We start from the raw sequence: 22,407 nt of genomic DNA, 5'->3' as shown, positions 1-22,407 counted from the left end.
GCCAGATGGCATCTGGAAGTGTTGCTTAGCTCTTTAAGAAGATTGGTGCCGTGCTTCTTACTGTTATGTTCCTTGGTAGTTGCAACATGCCAAGCAGTGATGTTATGAGAATAAGCAGCAGCTTCCAAGGAGGCACCAGTGAGCTATGACTGTGAGCCCAATGAGGGGAGCACGAAACAAACAAATAGTAAATTTGGGAGGCTTCCTCATATACCTTGACTCACACTTAACAGCAAAGTCTAGCATGCAGCATGTTTACAAACACTTTTAGGTTGTAAGAAAACATGGATGTGTCCAGGTTTCAGTTATAACCAGCACAGAAAGGGAGAAGTGGTAACAAAAGCAGGACTTCCAGTAACACCAGCCTGCTTCTCAGTTGCTCTTATGTGCTTTCTCCCTTCTCCCCCTCCCATTCACCCCACTTTGCCATCTGCAGGACCATGCTGATGAGTGCGGTGAAAACGCCACACAGCAGGTTGAAAGGAGAAGTCACGGTGTCAAAGACTCTCCTCCCTCCCTGTTTCCTCCAGTTCACGATGTTAAGAATATCCTAGTAAAAATGGCAGTGAAATCTGAGGCGTGGAGACTGTGTGCACACATCAAGCCCATCATTCCCCCAATCATTCCCTTGCCCATTCATCACTAGTTCTACAGGCAGGGAGCCAGACACGGTGGCACCACCACTTCTGCTTATACAGGCTTTAAATCAGTAAAGATATATTTCTCCTTTCGACTGGTCTCAGTCTGCACTTTCACAGGGATTTCCAGGAATATCTTTTATTGTTTAAAGCAGAGGTGTTGTTTCAGAACCAGTTACGATTTTCATTTCCTCAATAAGACAGATACATAGCTGGTACAAGGATTTTGCGGTACCATTTGGCTATTTTAACTTGCTGGTTTTGTACCAAGATGAGCATAAGCTTGGCTCTTACTTTCTTCCACCTTGCTCAAAAAAGCCCTGGTCTGACCAATGCTAACTCTTTGAGCTCCCACCCTCATGTGCATGGGTCTCCTTTCTTCTCACAAGGAGAGGGTAAAACTGTCTTTCAGCACATGCCAGGTCTGGAAAAACACTTCCAAAACACAAGCTGCTTGCCTCTCTGGAGATGTTACCTTGGCGTGCGGGTTAATTTGCAGTTCAACAACCTCTGACCTACAGCTGGACAATCTCCCTAGGCTCTGTTTCCCATGAGATATGACCTTGGATGTAAGTTCAGAAGCCAAATTTCTGTTTGCTTTTTAAATGCCAAGTATCATACATATTTGTCGTGGAATCCTGGAGGTCAGGAAGCTTCCTAGAAGCTTGTTTTTAGGTTAATCTTCTCTTTTTCATACTTCCAGTTTATGAGAAATGTAATGTACAAGTCTCACAGCTCTCATTCAATCATAGCCAAATCTAAAAGTTTCCAACTGACATAATAATCACAGTGCACAGCACTGAACACCGGCAATAGTGGGCACTCAGTATTTGTACACAGCTGCTCTGAGGATCCTCTAAGTCCAGACTTTGCTCTGAGCTTTTAAACTAGCATACAGCCACGGCACATTAAAACAGGTCTGGCACCAGGAATGACAAATGTGCTTATGACTTTAATAAAGATGCTGGCTTCAGCCCCACTCAGACACATGGAAAGAAGCAGCTCTTGGAATACACTGTCAGGACACTGGTAGTGCACAAACTTAGCTAAAAAAAAAATAATCCTCAGAATACACTGAAAAATGCATTGCTTATTGTTTGTCAGTATAAAATCTTGCAATGTAAAATGGCTAGAATCTTGTTCCAACCCTATAACATTATTCTTTCATCAAATAATCTATCTGCTGTTTAATGGGTCTGCCACCACAGTGCCCAAGCGATGCATTTTTTACCACATGTACAAACACAGCAAAGTCAACGTTGATCCAAACAATTTCTGCCACCATAAAAATCTTGTTTTACGGTTTTCTGTATAAGCAGCAGATAGCACAGCCAAATATCTAAAAACTTAATAAGGCAGATGCCTAATGTTTGGCATTGAGTCAGTACTTTTAAGTAGCTTTAACACAGAATCAACTCAGCAGAGGGAAGAAATCGTCTTCCAAACAGTAATGATATTTATTGATACACTAAGTAAGTGTGAACAATTACTGACTTCCTTTTGAGTTTTTCTCTCAGTTCAAATAACTTCTTAAAACAAATATACATATATATTTGTTATATATACATAACAAAATAGTACATATCTCTCATGTTGGAAGTTGGAATTTTATGAGGTTTCACCGACTTAATGGCTTGCTAGTAAATAGTGAAATATTTACATACCACCCTCCACAGGCCTGGCTCTGCAGCCCATCTGTGCAGAGTTTCATAGGTGTGAAGGGAAAGGCTTACATGAAAGAAGGCTTTCTTTGGGCATGCATTTATGTGTAAGTAGCTGCTGTTTGCCCATTTGGATTGCCAACTCAGAATGCCATGATTACAAATTCTCCTGCAACCTAGAACAGACTCGCACAGACTAAATTCCATGCTGACCACCACAGATCTTGGCCATTGTTGCTGATGCCAAGAGTTTATGAAGGAAGAATGTTACACTTCACCCAGGAACACATTCTTTAAAATGGAATCTGCCATATCCAGCCAAAATAGTTTTACCAGTTTTCAGAAAGTAATATTTAATCAAAACAAACCAACCTAAACCTGACCTAGGCTTGCCTCAGAATCTACTTAAAGTTAAAACACTTCCATTTGTTATTAATAACAGCACACACACAAAATAATAGTAATTGCATGAGTTTTCACTTTTCATTCTATTTTGAGTTACATTTTTCAAGTAGAAAATCCACTTCAGCGGATTACCAGGTTCTTAAGAAAGAAATGCTTTATGGATTTCAGTCAGTTTGAAATGCTAGATTAACCTCTAGAGATCTGGTCCCAGATGTGTGTGTGTGTTATGAACAGATAGTGGATTCAATTTTATTATCAGGCTAAAACCACACACAGAGAAAGCTATCCCCTGCCACATGCAACCTCAGTCTCTGGGACAACCACTAACAACAAGCAAGTCTGTGGCAATATTGAGCAAATAATGCATCCAGTGCTCATTGCATGGGAGCAACACAAATAACAGAAGGAACCTGCAACCATGGGTCAAGACATTGCTCTCTACTTCAAGAAATTCAGACACAGATTTAATGGGGCTCATCTCTCTAATCATGTACACTTGGATGCGTGTGCTTTGGTTATGGCTTTGTTTCTTCCTGAGACACAAAGGGCATAGCAGAAAAAAGGTCAGTTTAGGCCTGGATGTATTTCCCCTTACCTCGATTTTTCAGTGGTGGCAGAGTTGGGTGAAGATATTTGTTACAGTAATCTTGTCCTGTGCAACATTCAATAGATCTTCTTTGGTGTGGAATAGGAGTGTCCTGAAATACACAATTTCAGAAAAAGCGAAGTAATTAACAGAATTGTTGTAAGCAGACACACTCATTCTGACACTGACATGTTTGGTAGCAGGTTTGCAGAATATTACAGATTTTCAGGATGTGTGGAATAAGGAATTGTGCCACTGAATGTATCCAAAAAACAAGTCATCTAAATAAATAAGAGATTAACTCCCCTCCCAGACATTTCTACTGATGCCTTAGTGCTGCAGAAGGAACCTACTGTCATTAAGAGCTCAAAACAGAGCTCTGAAAGTCTCCTGTGTGCATCAGATGGAGTTGCAGTATAAAATGAATTAGTATATTATAAAAAATTGTTTAGCCAGATTAACACAGGGATTTCTAAATTGCTGCATGGACTTGTTTACCTGCTGCTGCTTCTCTCATGGAAAGCTGAGCAAAACACCTTCCATTGATTCTGAAGCAGCCCTGGCTAGATTGTCCCTGTACTCAAGTAAAAAAATTTAAGGACAACAGTAGAAGTCAAATACTTCAGAGTCAACTTCTACTGCCCAGACTCCTGCAATTCCTGCTGCAAGACTTTCTCAGAGAGGTGATCATCAGACTTTCAGCACTGGAAATAAATAAGCACACTGGAACTGCATGTAAGAAAAAGGTTGCTGAGGTCCATAAAACAGCATCGTGACTAAATTTACTCTGGGACTTAAAGAATTAAATTGTATTTCTCTAAACTCAAACTTTTTCCATGCAGGGGTGCTGCTAGACGCAACACTGCTAAAAACAAAACCTTAAGTTATTGAAAGGAACAGCTATAACATCACCGTCACAAACATTCTGGGCTATAAATGCAATCCCCTCAGCAACTTTCTGCCAAATGAACAGAAATTGAGTACATGGCCATTTTAATATCCGCTGACTGCACTTCAATTGAAAGCCATCAAAATCCAAGTAATACTCAGGCTACACTTTCTTACGCGACACTGGAAGTCTGAGCCCTCTAATCCTAGGCATCCTTTGGTGACCAAATGTCCGCCGGAATCATCTTCTTCTATTATGGTGAAGCAGTAGCCATCAGTGCTGAGGATTGAAAAGAATGAATCAGTACAAGGTTCTGAAGTGGAAAACATGCTGCTAAATATAGTCTTCAGCATTGTTCATTGGAAGGAAAATCTGCTATTACCAAAGCAACATATTTCCTTCCAGTATGACAAAACATGAAGGGCTGAAGCACTACTGCACATGTAGAAAAAGGCAGGTACCCATGTAATCTGCAGTAACAGCACAAGACAGCTGACAGCATGACATCCTTACCTATCCAAAGTTTCACAGCTACAAAGCCCACTAACATCTTAATTCTCTGTAAACACCAGCAGCCATTGAAGTGTGAAGGCTTTGGAAACCTACATAAATACAAACAGCAATGCCAGTTGTGCATGGGAACAAGGCAAGGATACATGCACTATGGTGGGGATCTGGAGAGAGAAACATTTTTGAGATACTCGCTGTGAAACACTATTAAGAGTGGTTTGTGATTCCTGTTTTAGATGTATTACAAACTGCAACAGTGGTGTGTGAGTCCTTGAGTTATCATCAACACCCTTCATAGCTGTTTACTTAGGTTACAATCCTGAAGTTATCCAAAACACTCCCATTTACACAATTGCATCCCATGGAAGATAAGTATACTAACAGATGGCTAGATGGTGGTGATAAATGTCCTTCCATGATGAAGGTCAAATGCCTGCATGATGTGGGAAGGGGGAAGAGGACATAAAAGGGAGGCTTCATTTTACTGTGATTGCTATGCATTAATTTCTAATTACTGATGGGGGACATGTAACATAAGCGAGAAATGAGTTGACTGATTTGCAGGAAAAGGATCCAAAAATAAAGGAAGAATTCTTTAATCCAAGACATTTATGTCACATAAAATATTCCTTTATTTTCACAGGAAAATAACATTGGTTATTAGGCTCTGCAAGTATTTTTCTGAGGAGAATAAACTCAGTTAAAAAAAGGAAATAAAAAGAAAAAGAGATTAGAAAATTTAAGCACCACAAAATTTCAAATGATTTGCTCCCACTGGAAGGAAAGGAAGTCTAACAGAACAGCGAGAGCAAAGAAAATAAGATGTAGGACTCAAAGGGTGCTGTTACACATGGAAAAGATAAACACCATTTGTAAGTATTAGCTACAGGACAGACAGACATGCTGGCTGGAAAGAATCATGTCAAACATTTGCGGTGGCATATTTTTATATTAGTGGTGCAGGGTCTAGCCACTGTAAGCTTATTACTTCAAATAATAATCTATCACTGGTTATTGACTTCTGGATTTGAAAAGTAACCAATTGCATGTTACAAATTGCTTTCTTAGTGAAAAGAGAGCCAGGGCTTTTACTCCTCTCTGACATTGCACATATGAGCAAGGCAAAGGAAACAGCTGCCCTTCTGGGCAACAACCACCTTGATTTCATTGCCGAAGCTTAAGATAGGAACGATAGGATTGCCAAGAAGAGAGACTGTAAGGAATCCATTAGAGTAGAATATTATATTAGATTAGATTTTATTTGTTTGCATGGTGCCTTTGATTCAAAGTAATGAGTAAGTGTAACCCAGGGGACAGAGCAACAAAACAATAAATTGCAATCCAGTGAAACACAAAAAAAGAACTCCTCAGCTAGCAATCCACAGCAAGAACCAAAACTCTCTGTTCACCAAAGGACAGCGGCAGAAGGAAAAGCCAAATTGTTTGCAGAAGGGAAAAAAAGAAGCAGGAAAAGTCAGCAATTTTATTTCATTTCTTCTGACTTGCCATGGGACTCCGATCCTTTGCTCATTTTAGAAAATTGAATTTGGGATCCTCAAGCACTTCAGTCCCGGTGAAAACTTTACTCCAGATTTAAAAAGACAAACAATATTACACTACATAGAGCAAAATGTAAAAGTTATAAAGCTCCAACACTAAGGGTAAAACATGTTCTTTACAGGGAACAATGGAGTAATGCGGGAAAAGCACGACAAAACTAAAAATGCTGAGCAGAATAAATATTGGTTCCAGTTGATGCTAACTATAAGAAAAAATAAGAAGTGTTCATACAATGTAGGAATTCTTTGCTTTATTGAAGATTTGGGAAAGAGGTAGAGGTGACTCTTTTGAGAAGAATCAAGTCTTTCACACCCACCCTCATGCCCTGAGCTCTTCTCCTGGTTCACAGGCTGTCAGATGAACTGCGCATTGCAAGGAAAGGGCATAGCATACCCCTGCTGGTTTATTGACTTACCTGCCTCAAACTTTCCTTATTCTAACAAGTTAGAAACAATTCAGCTGTGTGCCATCTCTAATTTGATGTTTAGTTTGGTGACTGCACAAATAGAAACACATGCACACTGCTGACATATACAAAGCAATATTAAAAACACATTCTCCATTTCCAAGCAATTTGTTTTTTAATATGTGCTATTAGAATTCTGCCTAATTTGACTCTGAGAATCTGAGACTGTTGTGTAAAGAAGGAATTCATGCTGATGAGTACAACCCCGTACACATCCACTAGCCTCCTCCACTAAAGCATTGGCTTATTAAGGTATGATGCAGGAGAGCAATTGAACGCAAGTTGGATATGATTGCTAATAAGCACAGATTTGGTATGTCACACATTTGCCAAAAGTGAACTTTCACAGCCAAGACAAACGCCAGGGAAACAGAGGGAGTTTGTAGCAGAAACACTGGCAGGCGCTGATGTAGAAGGTGCTGCTACAATTACAGATTACCTGAGTGAAAGAGGTGATCTTAACCAAGAGCTTTACTAAATGTCAGAAGAGAGGAACAGAGGCCAACAGTTCTGCAGCTGCTCACACAGATGTCCCCACTGGCCAACAGCCATTTCTCACAGAAGATGCAATACCTTAGCTACCAAAACTTGACTGCTGAAGATTTCCTGTCCTGCTTTCTATATGAGTGATACAGCTAGGCATGGCAATATATAACTTGGAAAAGCAACCATCATTCTTTCATGTGATTAGGTGCCTATGAGAAGCAGATAGGTCAAATAACTTGGTGAAAAGAGTCCTTACATTTAATTCGGTTTGCAATTGAGTCCATATGGGTGTTACAATTCTTTCCCCTCCTCCCCATTATACTCCCAGGTTTGATATCAGAAAGAACTACACTGTCTTTCCATTTTCATCCTAGGGAACATGGCAACTTATGCGTTGTTTTTAAAAAAAATGATTTAAAACTGTTAGAATATATGATCTCCAGAAACTGGGAAGTCTATATATTTCTATAGATTGGCTGAAATGACCTAATTCCTAAATTGGCTAGCTGACTCTCCATCTGCATTTATTTCACCTACTTTGTCATATCATTCACTTAAGGAAGATGATGAAGGCCAAATTTAGCAAAACAGTGTCTTTAGATATCATTCATAAAACACAAAGCCCCCTGTAAATTTACTCAGTACAAGCTAATTTTCCAGAAGAAATAATATAGTTAGTGGCTGTGCATCAGGAAAGTAACTTGAAACCATGTGTGAAGGAGAGCATTACACATTTGTTGAGCCAGATGCACTTTCACATTTGCACAGGTAATCCAAAGGCAAGCAGAGACATACAGATATAACAAAGCATATTAGACAGCCCACAACAGGACAAAGTTTCTGGCCCCACAAATCTTTGAGATGGTGATGCTGGTCCAACCATGTTCTGCTCTGAGTCATACATACCCTTTGGCATTACACTGAAACCAATACAATGACGTAGAATGTAAGTGTTCATTGACAACTCTACTACACTACACACAGAGTGTGGAGGGGAAGATACCCAGTATATCTTAGCAGAATATCTTCTCATATATTCTACTTCCCATATAGGTCTATCCATCAATATTGTTTCTATACATCTTCCCAGACATGACTCAGCCCATCAGATGTGTTGCACATTGCTCTTATCATACATCAGATCACAGTTTACCCTTATATGTGGGTCACAACGCAGAGTTCAAGACACAATGCCAGACTACCCAGGATACATAATAAGTATATGAGATTTGACAGGCATACATACAGACCTAGTAGTGCAACAGTATGACAGCAGCACCAAGCATAGGTACATCTCTGCACGTTCACCATGTCCCTCCAGTACCTTTCGCATATGTGCAAAAGCCATTTCAGTAAATGTGAGAACTATGAAGAAGGAAACTGTCAGCATAAAGCTATATACCTTTCTCTATTCCCTTTCCCTTTATTTTTTCCTTTTCTTTCTTTTGTAGAAAAAAAATTAAACACGGGTCGAATAATTTCTTTTACCTGGTGTTAAGATTACAGTACAGTTGAATTTGTATGATGTACTTTCCTTTTTAATGGTAGGGCAGCTTCAACATGGATATTTGCTATTTGGGAACATTTTCTTGGTTTAAGTAAATTTAATATGCAAGGGAAATCTTAGGTACTCCAACACAATAACACTGAAGTATTCCCACATGCTAAAAAAAATCTATCTGAAAGTAATACAACAGGTTTCTGTACAGGGAGATTGGACCTGCATTACCGTTTAGCATAAGGCATATATTAAAAACCAATACAAAAAGCCTTTAAGCGAAACTAAGAACAAGCAGTTTCTGCAGCATCGTTAAAAAGGGAGGAATAGGTTTTTGGACTTTGGTTTGAGCACCTAGGGAGAAGTCACCTGCTGACCTATGTATGGGACATATGGCTGAAGGGGAAAAGAAGAAAATAGTGGAGCTTGCAAGGGTTAGTACACTTTTGATTTACTCATCAAAACAGACCTATTTACCATCCATGTGGCCCTGTATAAAAGCTTAAATTAAAAAATAAAAATAAGTTAACACACAACATCTCATCATAGCTCCTTCCTTAGGAAGTGTTTAATTTTACACTAAAAATGAAAACTGAATAAAAGAAAGGGTGCTTGAACTCAGTGCTTTGGCCCCCTGTTGAAGTCCCTACATACCAAATTACAAAGAAAATTCAGTCCCATTATCTGAAGAACATGAAAATGAAAATAAAATTAGTCAGGTGAATTATCACCTCTGGTAAGGCTGAGAAAGCAACTTAATTTTATTGCATTAGATAACAAAAGCTACCTCAAGACACAGTTGGGCAGAAACCATAAGAAATTAAATTCTATCAAACTGATCCCTAAAACTGTCAACGTTTATTTATGAATGTAAAGAAAATACAACTTGGAACCTCATCAGCCTCTACCTTTACTGCAATCCCATTACACTTACAGCCAATTAAATCCAACAACAGTTTTAAAAATATGCAACTAATTTTGACTAGACACAACTGCCCATGTGCTCGTTTTGCACATACAAAACTTGAAATGAAAGAGTAAAACGAGGTCCTGGCTGTTTCAAAGCAGCTCTGAGCTTCTTTATTGAGAGTCTTTTATGAACTGCACAGATGTTCAAAAGAATGAAGTTCCAACACACCACCAGTTAGCACACCCTTTACAAGCGAAGGACCATGAACCTTTTACAAAGACCTTAAACATAAAGTCCCTAAGTGCACTAATGAGTTTTAATTACCCTGAGTGGTACCCTCAGCCACCCAACCACACATTTTGCCCAGGAGCTCTACTTAAACTCAGACTTGAGCACTACATTCTTTCTAAGCTATGGTAAGAGAATGCCTACCTCTATTTCCCTCTCCTGCTGCTCCAGCCTGGAACTAGTTGGCCCCTTGCCACAACTATCAATAGAACTAGATCTGCCAGGTGTGTTTAGGTGCACTGAGGGGAACAGGGGGTTTGTGGGTAAGGCAACAGCTAGCTCCTTTTGCCACCACCCACCACTAACACTTTTCTGATGAAATGTCTCTCTAATGAGTGGTATAATTGATAGTTTCCTAAAGGATAATTGCACTTAAGCTGAAAAAATACAGAGAAAGGGTAATTCTGTATAGAAACAGAAGGCTGGAAAAAGATTTGACACAGAAGTGGTCTAAGAATACTGATTTCAAATTAAAAAAAAATAAATAAATACAATAACAGGGAGAACTTTAAATGGCCACCAGATGTCCTCATTTTTATATAAACATTCAGGCTATCAGTTGTCTGCTCAGTATGTGTGTCCTGATAGATAAATATTTGTGGTAGCGGACCAAAAACTTCAGCAGGGATGGCAGACTGCTATTTAAAAGAGATTTCTATTAGTGACAGTGGTGGGATTGCCTCTTTTATTCCAAGGCTTCTAATTTAGCCACAGCTGAAACTGCTTTTCCATTGACCTTTGGGAGCCCTCCTTGCTCCTGGGCACACAAAAAGTTCCTCTGCTCTTGTGGAAGCCTCAGTGGGAACAGTGCATGATGTTCTGAGTCAATGTAGCTCAGAGCCCTGCAGACTCCAGTACAGCTCAAATCTTAACAGACTGAGAGAGCTGCCAACAGGGCTCAATTCTTATCAGTTGTAGAAAGCTTTTAGTGACTATATCTGAGGGAAAAAGCTAATTAATGCAATAACTTTTAATCTGGAACAGTTAATTTATTATTCAGACAAACACAGCACAATCAATAATATTTGAATTTCAACAGTGTTATTTCCTTTACAGTTAAGTTAAATGAGAATTCCTGACTGCTTTCAAACTGTGCCAATAGTCATTCAGGCTAGCACGAAGCGTGAAAGTTACAGGCTGACTAGCAGAATGTTCTCAAGGCACAGGGAAACTCATAATCCCTGCTCACCTGACTGTGCTTGGTCAAACCTTTTGACAGCCAGATACTGGAATGTTAGGCTTAGAATGCCCTTGTCACTGTAAGGTCCCTTTTCACTTTTCATCCTTAATTCCAGGTAAGTATAAGGAATTTAAGAAGTAAAAGACTGACAAAGTTAAGCAGGTGCAGGGAAGACAAGGCATGTTGTATACTCCGTTGTCCTTTGACCTCACTGCAGCTCTCATATCAAGGTAAGAGGCGCTACGGCCATGATCACTATCCTGAAAAGTATTACTGATGGTAAACCACGAAGGTAGGGTATTTAATTTCAAATAATCTAAATTTTTAATTTAAATGTTTAATTTTAAATTTCTCTAAACTCTTCAGCTATTACATTGTTGTTCATTGGGCAAGTTGGATAGTGCTCAGGTGGCAGCACAGGATGGGAAAGAAGAGTAGCTCTGGATAAAACATGCAACAAAAGTGTACCCAAAGCTGGAGTATAAATGGTTCACTGAGTCAGTTCCTTAACATGGGTCCTTCTGTGCTTCATAATTAATGGATTCAAGTCTTCTGTATCTTTCCTGATCATGAATGCAAGTTAGCATGTGAGAAAGCAGTGGCTCTTGCTGGGCAGGAACAGGGAAGCTAATTCATGCTGCAGAGCATCTGCAAACTGATTTCAGAGGGAATTTTTATAGCTCTTTTTTAAAAATGTACTGTCATTCGAGAGCAGTTAGGTCTGACTTCTAGCTATATATGGGCTTGAAGAAAGAATGTTGAAAGGGGTAAGTAGCATTTATGGCTGTCATCAAAAACTGATACAACTTCAGCGTGAAACTGCAGGCTGAGCTGAACCAAGTCAAGCTACAGAACAATGCTCCTAAAATCCCAAGAAATAGCAATTTGTCTTCAACAACACTGGTTTTTTTCCTTGTCTACCTTCTTACTGTGCTGCCTGGAAGAGCTAGCCAGTACTGATACAACGTTAGACGATCTCACTTCAAAAACAACTGCATACACAACTGTCTTATCCAGCTGGGCTTTAATATTTCCTGCAGTTGCACAACTCCACTAGACTAGAGCAGGTATTATCTTCAGTATTTTACTTGTTTTTAAGTAAGCAGAATAAAAAGTTGATATTAATGTGAAGCAGATGACAAGTTTACCCCTACATGGCTGCAAAGACAAGCTGTGCATTCATCTCAAGCCAAGAGGGTTGTTAGATCAGCACCTTAATTCAGCAGCAACAGTTCATGTACTTGCTGCAGGAGCACCCTGTGGAAAGAGACAGAGTGTGGGAAGAGCAGAGCGCTTCCACTGCAAGTACCATTGGTCGACTCTGCTGCATCAGGCAGCGCCAGTGCTGAGCCTCCAAAGGTACAGCAGGACATGTCCATCTTAGGGAGTTAGGACCTCTAGGGGAAAGCAGAATCCAACCCAAATAAGTAGTTTACAGTAGAGTAGGTTTCTTATGATAAACAGTGTTTTATGAAGAATGCTTATAAATGTATGAGCATTTATAGACATTTCAATATATCTCTGCTAATTCTCCTCTCATCAATCGCATGCACATTTTAAAAACAAACTACTACATTCAGAATAGATTATATATGCAAAGAATTAATATAAGTACTTATCTAAAACTTGAAAGACGTAAATACTATAAAAAAGAAAACAAAGATGTTTAGCTGACATCTAGGTAAAAAACAGCTAATTTCTAAATAACTCCTTTACTGATTACTGCTCAAACAAGAACACCAAACTTGAGACTTCAGAACCATAACAAACAGGTTCTCGTGTTTTACCACCTCCACGAACCTGCAGGTGCTGTTAACTGAGTCCTCAGGACAATGGTGGTGGCACTGACATGACAGCTTCTTCTGTGGAGGGGCAGGTGCTGTGCCCTCGACATCTTCTTTTCTGCTCTCCATGCTCAACTTGCTGGAGCTTAGCAAGGGCATCTTGTCCAGAAAACTAGCAAGAAATCAAAGAAGAGGAAAAAATATTTAGGAAGGATTGCAAGACACGAATGAAGGCTTAAGTATTCCTTCCCATCAAAATTTGAGTTATTTGAACACTTATTTGCTACAGAAGAATTTTCTTTAAAAGTCACTAGTCCTTGTGTTTGAGGCTTGCTGACCCTCGGAGGCCTTAGATTAAAGGTCTTGATGTTCAAGTTCAGCTGCTGCCAGTGTTGCAAATCAGAGTTATGCTGGGCTTTACATGCTACATAGCACATAGAATCATAGAACTACCCCACTGCATTATATAGGTCAGATCCTTGATTACACCTTTGCACTTTGTTTCTCTTTGTACTTAGCACATATCTTCATCCACTGAATTCTGTAACAGAGTGGGATTTACAGCTCTGAAGGCAGAGTAGAACAGGTGTATAATTTGGAAAAGATCTAATAAAGTGATGCTCTCTCAAGTTTAACAGAACTTTCTGTCGCTGAATGGTGCTTAAAAAATTTTCCTTGTTTTTCCATATAAAATAATACAAAATAAATGCAAGAATGCGCCCTAAAATGAACAGAAATACACGGAGGTGATTACTTCTAAAAAATCTCCATGTGGCTGCTGCAGTACAGCTGGAGATGTTGATGATGGGCTAGGAGCTCCTTAAGCAACTTGTATTTCTCTCTACCCCAATCTTCTCATAAATATCAGCTTTCAGTGAATATTTTCATTTTCAAAGACAAAAATGAGATCAGCATGAAAAGCTTCACTAGGCAGTTTCTCACTTTCCTGGTGCTTCCCTGTAAAGAATCTTAACTAAAGGGTCATTTATGAACAGCTGTCTCCAAGAGAGTATTAGAAGATCAGGCTTGAAATTCTTGATCTACTGTTAAATCTTTAGAAACAATTGGCATTATTATTATTGTTTTGGTTGGCTCTGGGACTGCTTCTTTGGCTCTAATTGAAATCCTTCCCAAATTTCCAACACCAGGACTGACATATTGCAGAGCTGAAAGAAAACCCCATCCTCCTTGACTCCCTATGGAAAGAAGGGCTGAGCAAACAAGCAGAGGGGATAGGAACAAGTAGCTGCTTTGGGGCTGGGATGTCAAGCAAGGACTGAGAACAGGCTGAAATATCCTGAGGTATGGCTGGAGCAAAAGCAGGCTAAGGGCAGGGTAGAAATTGCCTGCTCACATACAGGCATTGGCAACAGCTGGCAGATATGCTCTCATCTTCAAGTGGGCAGTCCCTAGCAAATTGGGGGAAAAAGCTGAAGATCATTCACACTAAGGAAAATGAGGCTTTATGTGTGAGAACGGTATTATTTAAACTATTTATTTATTTATTTAAAGATTACAGCCCTTTCACTCTTTGCATATTGTAACAACACATGAATTACAACCATTCACCATATCAAATTATAACGTCTATGAAAAAGAGCTTGATCATCACATTTATTCAGTACCTACAAATCCCACTGAAACCAGCTGGAGGTTTTGACTAGCTCAACTTTTCTGAAAGCCAAACCAGAAAACTCATTACAAAGCATATACAAACTGTGGGCTTGCAATCCTTGTGCCCAACATCAAGATATTAATTACCTCCATGACACAAGTGGGTGCTGAAGACTAATACTTTTAATAACTTTGGCAAAATCAGAATGTAATCATTTGGTTCACTTATCTGATCATTTGCTCATTGCTATCAATTAAGATACTGAAAGTGTTTGAGGAAAAAGATGCAAAAACACATTTTGTTTCTCATAACATAACTATGATGTTTTTATATGCAGTTTGTGTACAACAAATTAACATCAACAGAGATATGTTCCCTGGGTCACAGGCTTAGATTATTAAATAAGTTATTTCAGTCAGCAGATTGCCTGTATTCTTACAGTGAATAAGGAATATTATATTATTAATATTTCCGTCAAGAATGTTCAAACTTCAAGCTCATGAGGCAACAAAGTGACTTTCTAACTTATGAGGCAACTGAGTGAAATCCTGTGCTCCGTGCAACATTTCTATGGGTTTTTTTTCCTGCAAGTATCTACAATTCCATGATTCCATGAAGGGTAAGCTCAAGAAGAGCTTCTGCAGAACTTGCTGTAAACAGCTTACATTCCTAGACCACTCCATATTTATTTTTTAAAAATCACAGAATCACCAAGATTGGAAAAGACCTACATGATCATCCAGTCCAACCATCCACCAATAGTTCTCACTAAACAACATCCCTGAACACAACATCCAAACGTTCCTTGAACACCTCCATAGTCAGTGACTCCACCACCTCCCTGGGCAGCCCATTCCACTGCCTGACCACTCTTTCAGAGAAGTAGTGTTTCCTAACATCCAGCCTGAATCTCCCTTGGCACAGCTTGAAGCCATTCCCTCTAATCCTATCACCAGTTACACAAGCGAAGAGACTGACCCCATGCTCACAACAACCTCCCTTCAGATAGTTATAGAGAGCAATAAGGTCTCCCCTGAGTCTCCTCTTCTCCAGACTGAACAAATCCAAGCTCCTTCAGCTGTTCTTCATAAAGCATGTGCTCCAGACCCCTCACCAGCTTTATTGCCCTTCTTTGAACATGCTCCAGGGCCTCAATGCCTTTCTTGCAGTGAGGGGCCCAATACTGGACACAGTATTCGAGGTGTAGCCTCACCATGGCAGAGTACAGGGGAAGAAAAAAATAAAAGACATGAGCTGCTGAACTAAAATCTGAAATCTAAAGTAACAAACAGTTGGGTTGCTGAGAGGTGTAGCGTGCTTTTAGAAAACACAGGACAAGTCAGGCTGGCATTCAAAGCTACATTTTCTAAGAGTGTGAAATGGAGGATAATCTAAGATTTTGCTTTCAGCTCATGCCCAGGGTCAAAACAAGTGGAGAATCATTGCAGTTCAGTGCCTAATACATACAATCAAATACAACAATAAGAGATTCTAGGAGACTCTTTTATTCTTAAAAGAAAATCCTTCTCATTTTATTTGCTTGTTCCTCCCAAGCCTTAATTTCCTGGCACCTGTTTAAAAAAAAGAAGAAAAAAAAAAGGGGGGGGGGGGAAAGCAGGTCTCTTGCCTCTGAAATTCAGATGTCTCACCCTACACTTAAGAAATCTCCTGGTCAAAGTTGAATTTTAAGTTTCTGTTCGGTCTTTTGGATTCTATATCTGCCCAACTCCAGAGCAGAAAGATTTTCAAAATTCCCACCCTTAAAATATAAAGCGTGTAGGATGAACCCCATCATGGCACGAGCTTTCCAGGTCTAGCAACAAGATCCTCCTTGTTTCAGGTGTCAAACATACAGTTTAGATGACTAAGTCAATTATTCTTGTCTTTGCTGCTATGCTGTAACAAGCACATGCTGATAATGCAAACCTGCCTCTGTCTAGCAATTAGAAACCCTTTGGGCTTTGAAAGTGCTCCCCAGAAGCTATATTCAAGCGCCATGAATGCAAGAAGTAGGTCACCTGCAGACCTGTACATCTTCATCAAATTCAGTTGATCTTTTCAGCATGCCCTCTGAATTTCACCAAGATGTACAAAGTACGTTCCAGCAAAATAATGGGCAGTTGTCCACCAAGGTTCTTAGTCTACTGGGAGGGCTGTTTGTGAGAGATTTTCATGGGTATGACTGCAACAACTACTCAACTGTGTTGGGATTCATTCTTATGAATGAAACGAAGGTTCTGTGCCCAGGCATGCCTACTTTTTTCTATAAAGTCTGGGTGACTAAGGGAATGACTCAAGTATCTAGTCTCAACCTTCACGCCAACAAATAAACCTGCTTAGAAATGTTCTTCTATTTTGATTTCCATCACTTCTAGACTTCATGGTAATCTAAGAACACTAAGACTTCACTTTCAGACATTGACTTCTCCCTATGTGTCACACTATTTCTGTTTGTCAGTTGGTCTTCATACCTTCTTTCTAAAGATTTAAAAGTGGTAGCATACCCCAATACTACAACACCAGTGAAATAACAATCAGAATGAGATATATTTTACTTTTTAAATGCTGTCCATAAGATAGTGATATTTTACACACAACATGAAAACCACCTCTTTTATCTTCTTTGCATTTACCCCTGTCAGAGAATAAGTTTCATATAGGGAACGCATCTCCTGACAAGTAGCCAGTCCTAGAGCTCTCTGCTTTGGCTGCCAGTAAGCACTCCAGCCCTTGCCAACTGTAGCCATAGTTATGTTATTTGGACAGTAATTCCTCCACTAGAATCTGGATAAAGCCCAATAACTCATTTCACACCGGCCCACAGCCATCAGATGGTAATGACTTTTGGGCACTACTCCGATTCAACAAACCCAGTAATGCAGGAGGTGAAAAGCTCCATACTGTTACTGGAGTCCAAATCTTAAGCCACACTGTTCCCAAAGGATGAATAATTAGTAACAGTTACCTTGACAGATTGACTTCTGTGCCACAACCATGTGATTTATGTACTAGCTACCCAGTGAAAAAGCAGATTTTCTATATTCTTTGCCAGAAGAAAAAGTCAGACTTGTTTCTTATTAAAAGAGATATTAAGGGACAAACTGGTATAAGAAATAGAAATGAAAAATTAAATTAGTATGTTCACTCTTCTCTCTACATAGAGTATCCAAAGCCTCATAAAATCATAGTACCATCCATTCACATTTTCCCATGCCAATAGCAGCTGGCTACAGCACCCACTGGCACTGTGCTGTTTGCTGATTCAGAGAAGGTCTACCAAGGAAGCTTTGTGTGTTACTTTAGAGCCCTTTCAGCTACTTCTTTATGCTGGAAATTATACACATTAAATACACAAGAGCATTTGAATAAGAATTAAAGAAAATCTTCTAAATCTACCTTTGATTAAATGCAGCAACAAAGTTAGTCAAATTGATAGAATTTTTATTAAGCCACAAGCTTACGTTATCTATAGCCTGCATCTCCCTATACATTTAGCAGGCTTTGCATCAAATCATACTTATTAATATATGAAATTATCATACAACGCCATGCTAGAGTTTCCCATGCTACATCATAAACTACAGCCTGATGACTTCCCACCAAGCCAGTGCTACACCAGTGACACAATTGTTTCAAGAGAGAGGGAAATAACTAACTGCTAACTCACTGCACTTTACAGTTATCAGATAAAAGAATTTCCATGGGATATTTTTTGGCAAACAGTCAGCAATAAAAACACAGCGTGGTTAAAGAAGCTGAAATAAATTACACCTCTTCAGTCAGCCTGATCCACTGTGTAAAATAGTCAAGAGGTAAAAGTAAAGCATTTTTTTATTGGTGACAATCAAACAATAAGAGGGAAAAAAGGATCATGACAGTTTCTCCTTGCTGGATATTCAAGGCTGGCATAAAATTCAAGGAAAGGTCACATACTGAGACCTGCACGTTTGATTCAAAACCACAGTGAACAGAATCTGGCATAAAACACCAGAAAAATGAAAATAACCATGTTTTCCTTTCAAGTGCACAACTGCATGGAATTAATGAGCTCCAAGTGAGGATGGCATCAAATGATGGTTGAAAATATCTTTACCCTGACACTCATTCATTGCAGAAAGTCGCCATACTGACAGAAAAGTAGCACTGTTGAGTTTATTTTGTATGATTTGCTTCATTCCACAGCTATGTTGGAGTTGCTGTACACCAAAGTATGGAGAACCTTCTCACTTCTCTATTTCTCATCTCTACAGCTCAAAATTCGGGATACTTCTGCATTTATTCATGATTCAAATAAGCAGACTACAGTTAGATGTAATTTTAAACTGTCAAAATATCTTTAAAAAACAAAAAAGCATCTAGTACTAGTTTAGAAAATAGATTTGTTTTTCAGAAAATGCTTCTGCACTTGATTTGAACAAGAAAAGCAACGTTCTGCCACAAAGTCTCTTTAAAACCTCTTGGTCACACTCCATGCTATAAGCTAAATTAGTTAAGTTCAGCATGGAATCTAATAAGCTGTTTCAAAACCACTGTGACAAGACTCTTCACATTAATACTTAAATTCATGTCATATTACTTTCAACTTAAAAATGCAAAGGCTTCCATGGGTGTCATAACCCATGGAAAACTCCCATATAATTTGCTGCCTGCCATTACATCACAGTTTGATTGAGTGTTACTTTTTCCAGGTTGCCTCTCATTTCTGCTATCCACAGTTAATCTGTCTCATTTCTCATTTGGAAAAAATGAGAATCCACTGGCTCTTTTCTCATAACTCAAGATACTATACCAAAAGATAGCGAGGAGGGGAAAGCACAAAAAGACTTTCAAATTTCCAAAAAGTCCACACAAAGTAGATTTCTTGACACAGAGAAATTTAAGCTATGGCTACTGTAATCCTCTAGAACTCTATGAAGCACCTCAAAGTTCTACTGTTGATAACCATCTGGTTCCATCTGTAAATGTTTCTTTAGAAGGAGAAGCTTTTTAAACTTAAATCATTTTAACATTTGAGTATATGAATGAAAAAAGTATTTTACATCATCCTCAAAATATTTTCCTTTTTTTCTGATCTCTTTAAGAACCACATTATACACAGCCAAACTACAGGTTTGTTCTCCCCATAGTGTTAGCCTTTAAGGTACTGTAAAATAATCAAAGATATTTATTCCCAATGCATATCAGCCTAGATTCAGAAATCCAAGATTGCTATGCTGGCATTTCTTTATATTCCTTCTTTTCTCAATTTGGTTCATATTGAATGCCTATGTTTACTTTACAGGATAATTTTAAATGGAAATTAAACTAATGAATAATAGCTTATAGAGAGGCACATTGAACAATACCCTTATTTCTGCACCAAACTCACAGTTTTCCTAACTACAAAAAAGAACAAAACTATTTAAGAGAAACCACTGAAGCAGTTCGTGAAAGACAGGTATTACTTTCATCTCTCATCCTTTTATGAACCAGAATTCTCCTTCATTTCTTCCTTAAGAACATCTTGTAAACAGTTTAGCTAATGCAATCAAAACTCATAAAACTACTCCAACCAAGCCTCAGCTGCATAACCCTGTTTACTATTTAGGGGCATCACCTGATGAAAAATGGGAATGAAGGCATAAATAGAGATATACAAAACATGTAATCCAGTTGTCAAACTACAGACAGCATCCAGTTTGTGTCACTCCTCCATTTAGCAGCTTTCCATGCAGAGAGACAGAATGATTGCTGTCACAGACGAAATCTAGTTATTACTGCTCTTACACTGCAAATTCTCACATGCTTGCAATTTCCCATAGCAAACACTGAATGCCACCATCATTGCAAGCAATGCTGAAACTTCACTGAACACTAGCAAGAAAAAATTAAAAAAGGAAGCAATACAATCTGATGTTACTTAATTATTCTTTGCTATCTGATCTTTACGAAGGCATCAAAGATTGAAATGGACAAGCATTATTTCTTATTTCAGATGATATTCTGATTGACTGAGACATGTAGACAATGAGAAACATTTAAGAGAAGCAGCAAGAGACAGCCTTGACACCATGGCTTTCTAAGATACATTTATTAAATCATAACCTCTTGTGTTCCCTTTTCAAAAAAATAAAATAAAAAATAGACAAGAGCGCCATTTCCAGCTGTCAAGATGAATACAGCAGCTGGAATATAAAAATACCACCCAGTTCTTCTATCCCAACATCAAAGACTGCATCCGTACATTAAAATGCAAGAGCAAGTGCTTATGCCATGCTTGCAGAAGCCAGTGCCCTTCTGACAGACATGCTTTGGCTGCTCTTCAGTAAATATGACATACCTTGAGAGCAGCATGAAGAGCAACCTACTTCGTAGTTCCCAAGCTCCTATTTGAACTTTACTGTGTCGGAGTTGCTCCTTCTGACTACCCTTTGTAAATTAAAGAATGCAGAATTCACAGGAATAAGAGAGAGATATACATATCTTATTGCATAAACATGTAATATTTTTAATGGCATTTTTAATGGAAATGTTTTAGTGATGGAACTCAGTAGGTTCAGCTGATGATTGGACATGACGATGGTCTTGAACATCCTTTTGAAACTAAATATTTCTACAGTATTACAGAAGCTCCTGAGTTTGAAGGGACCCAAAAGGATCTCTGAGTGCAACACCTGGCTCCATGCAGGACCACTCAAAATTCAAACCCAGCGTACGGGAGATTCATCTGAACACTTCTTGAACTCTTTCAGCTCAGGGCCGTTGGCCACTGCACTGGGGAGCCTGTTCCAGGGCCAGACCATCCTTTAGCAAAGAACCTTTTCCCTAAAACCTAGCCTTCTAATTAGTGTCTCTGCAAGGCCTCTCTACCCCTGAGGTAGTCAATAGCTCCACCCAATTTAGTATCATCTGCAAACTCACTTTGCATTCAAATCCCACACCCAGATCATTTATAAAAACACTGAAGAGAACTGTCCCAAAATGGAAGAATAATTCCATATAATTCCATTCTTTCAACTAGTTTTATTTATTAGTTCATCACAAATGTTTCCCAAGTCATCTGCTTCACGATGATTTCCCACAAGTGCCCATCCATCTGTCAGAAGGACAGGTTACTTTGTATCTGGCATAAGCAATGCTATGTTTTAGTCATTTCTCATGTGTGGACACATACAATACTCCTAAACCACGTGTGGTTACTACATATGGACCAATGCAATGCTGCTGAATGAAGCACTCAAATATCTGCAAGACTTTTTCCAACCCGAGGCAAATACCACAATGCCAAGTCACCAGGCCAGGCAACATTAGAAGTAATTCTAACAAGTGACAGAATAAATTCCTGCACTGTTCAGCTGCCAGAGTGGAGAGTGAACTGAATTGACTGCTGCTGATATTGGCTTAGCTACACACACGAATGGAGGCTTGAGAAATGAAGATCTTTGTGTTTGAGAAGGAGGACTAAAGTACAAAGCTTGTCTTCTGCAGATATGGCTGGATGCAACAGAAAGTGCCACTGATTTATTCACTTTGACAGAGAACAAATAATTCAAACAAATAGAGAGGAGGAAAGCATCCCTACTGCAAACCAAAATTAAGTGCACACATGAAATGACAATAATCATTTCCAACCACAGGTGTAAGCACTATGGCTTTCCTGAAGCGTTTGAGCAGTCTAAAAGCACTTCTCTGCCTGAACACTTGGAAGCATCTGCTGAGCTCATCTGCGAGTGCCACATGCCACTGATGGCACTGCTACCAAAGCATCAACCAGCAGGTGCTCACCTCTGGAAGACAGGGATTATGCTGTCAGCCACACAGGGTTTGGCTGGCTTGTTTTTTAAACAAAGGTACATGGATATGTCTAAGGACCAAAAGTTCATTGCAAATATCCTTTTAACTTGTATCTCTCATGCACAGCTACTTGAATAAAAAACTTTCAGACCCATATG

General features: G+C 39.1%; 1 protein-coding gene across 4 annotated transcripts in view; it reads right to left on the bottom strand.

Annotated features, from left to right (window-relative positions):
• The window catches only part of BMPR1B (bone morphogenetic protein receptor type 1B), a 183,804-nt gene that overhangs the window by 17,572 nt on the left and 143,825 nt on the right, over window positions 1-22,407 (bottom strand). For all 4 annotated transcript variants that reach the window (XR_004306886.1, XM_032443976.1, XM_015862014.1 and 1 more), the window contains 3 exons: window positions 12,878-13,033; window positions 4,356-4,458; window positions 3,300-3,402 (listed from right to left, as the gene is read on the bottom strand). Coding sequence is in view for 3 of the 4 variants with exons in the window: in XM_032443976.1 (XP_032299867.1) it covers window positions 3,300-3,402; window positions 4,356-4,458; window positions 12,878-13,033 (362 nt within the window). In the remaining variant the exon portion in view is untranslated. The remainder of the gene's footprint in view (window positions 1-3,299; window positions 3,403-4,355; window positions 4,459-12,877; window positions 13,034-22,407) is intronic.

The sequence above is a fragment of the Coturnix japonica genome, chromosome 4 (assembly GCF_001577835.2).
Source record: "Coturnix japonica isolate 7356 chromosome 4, Coturnix japonica 2.1, whole genome shotgun sequence".
NCBI classification, from domain to species: domain Eukaryota; kingdom Metazoa; phylum Chordata; class Aves; order Galliformes; family Phasianidae; genus Coturnix; species Coturnix japonica.
This window is presented reverse-complemented; position numbering and strand designations above follow the sequence as displayed.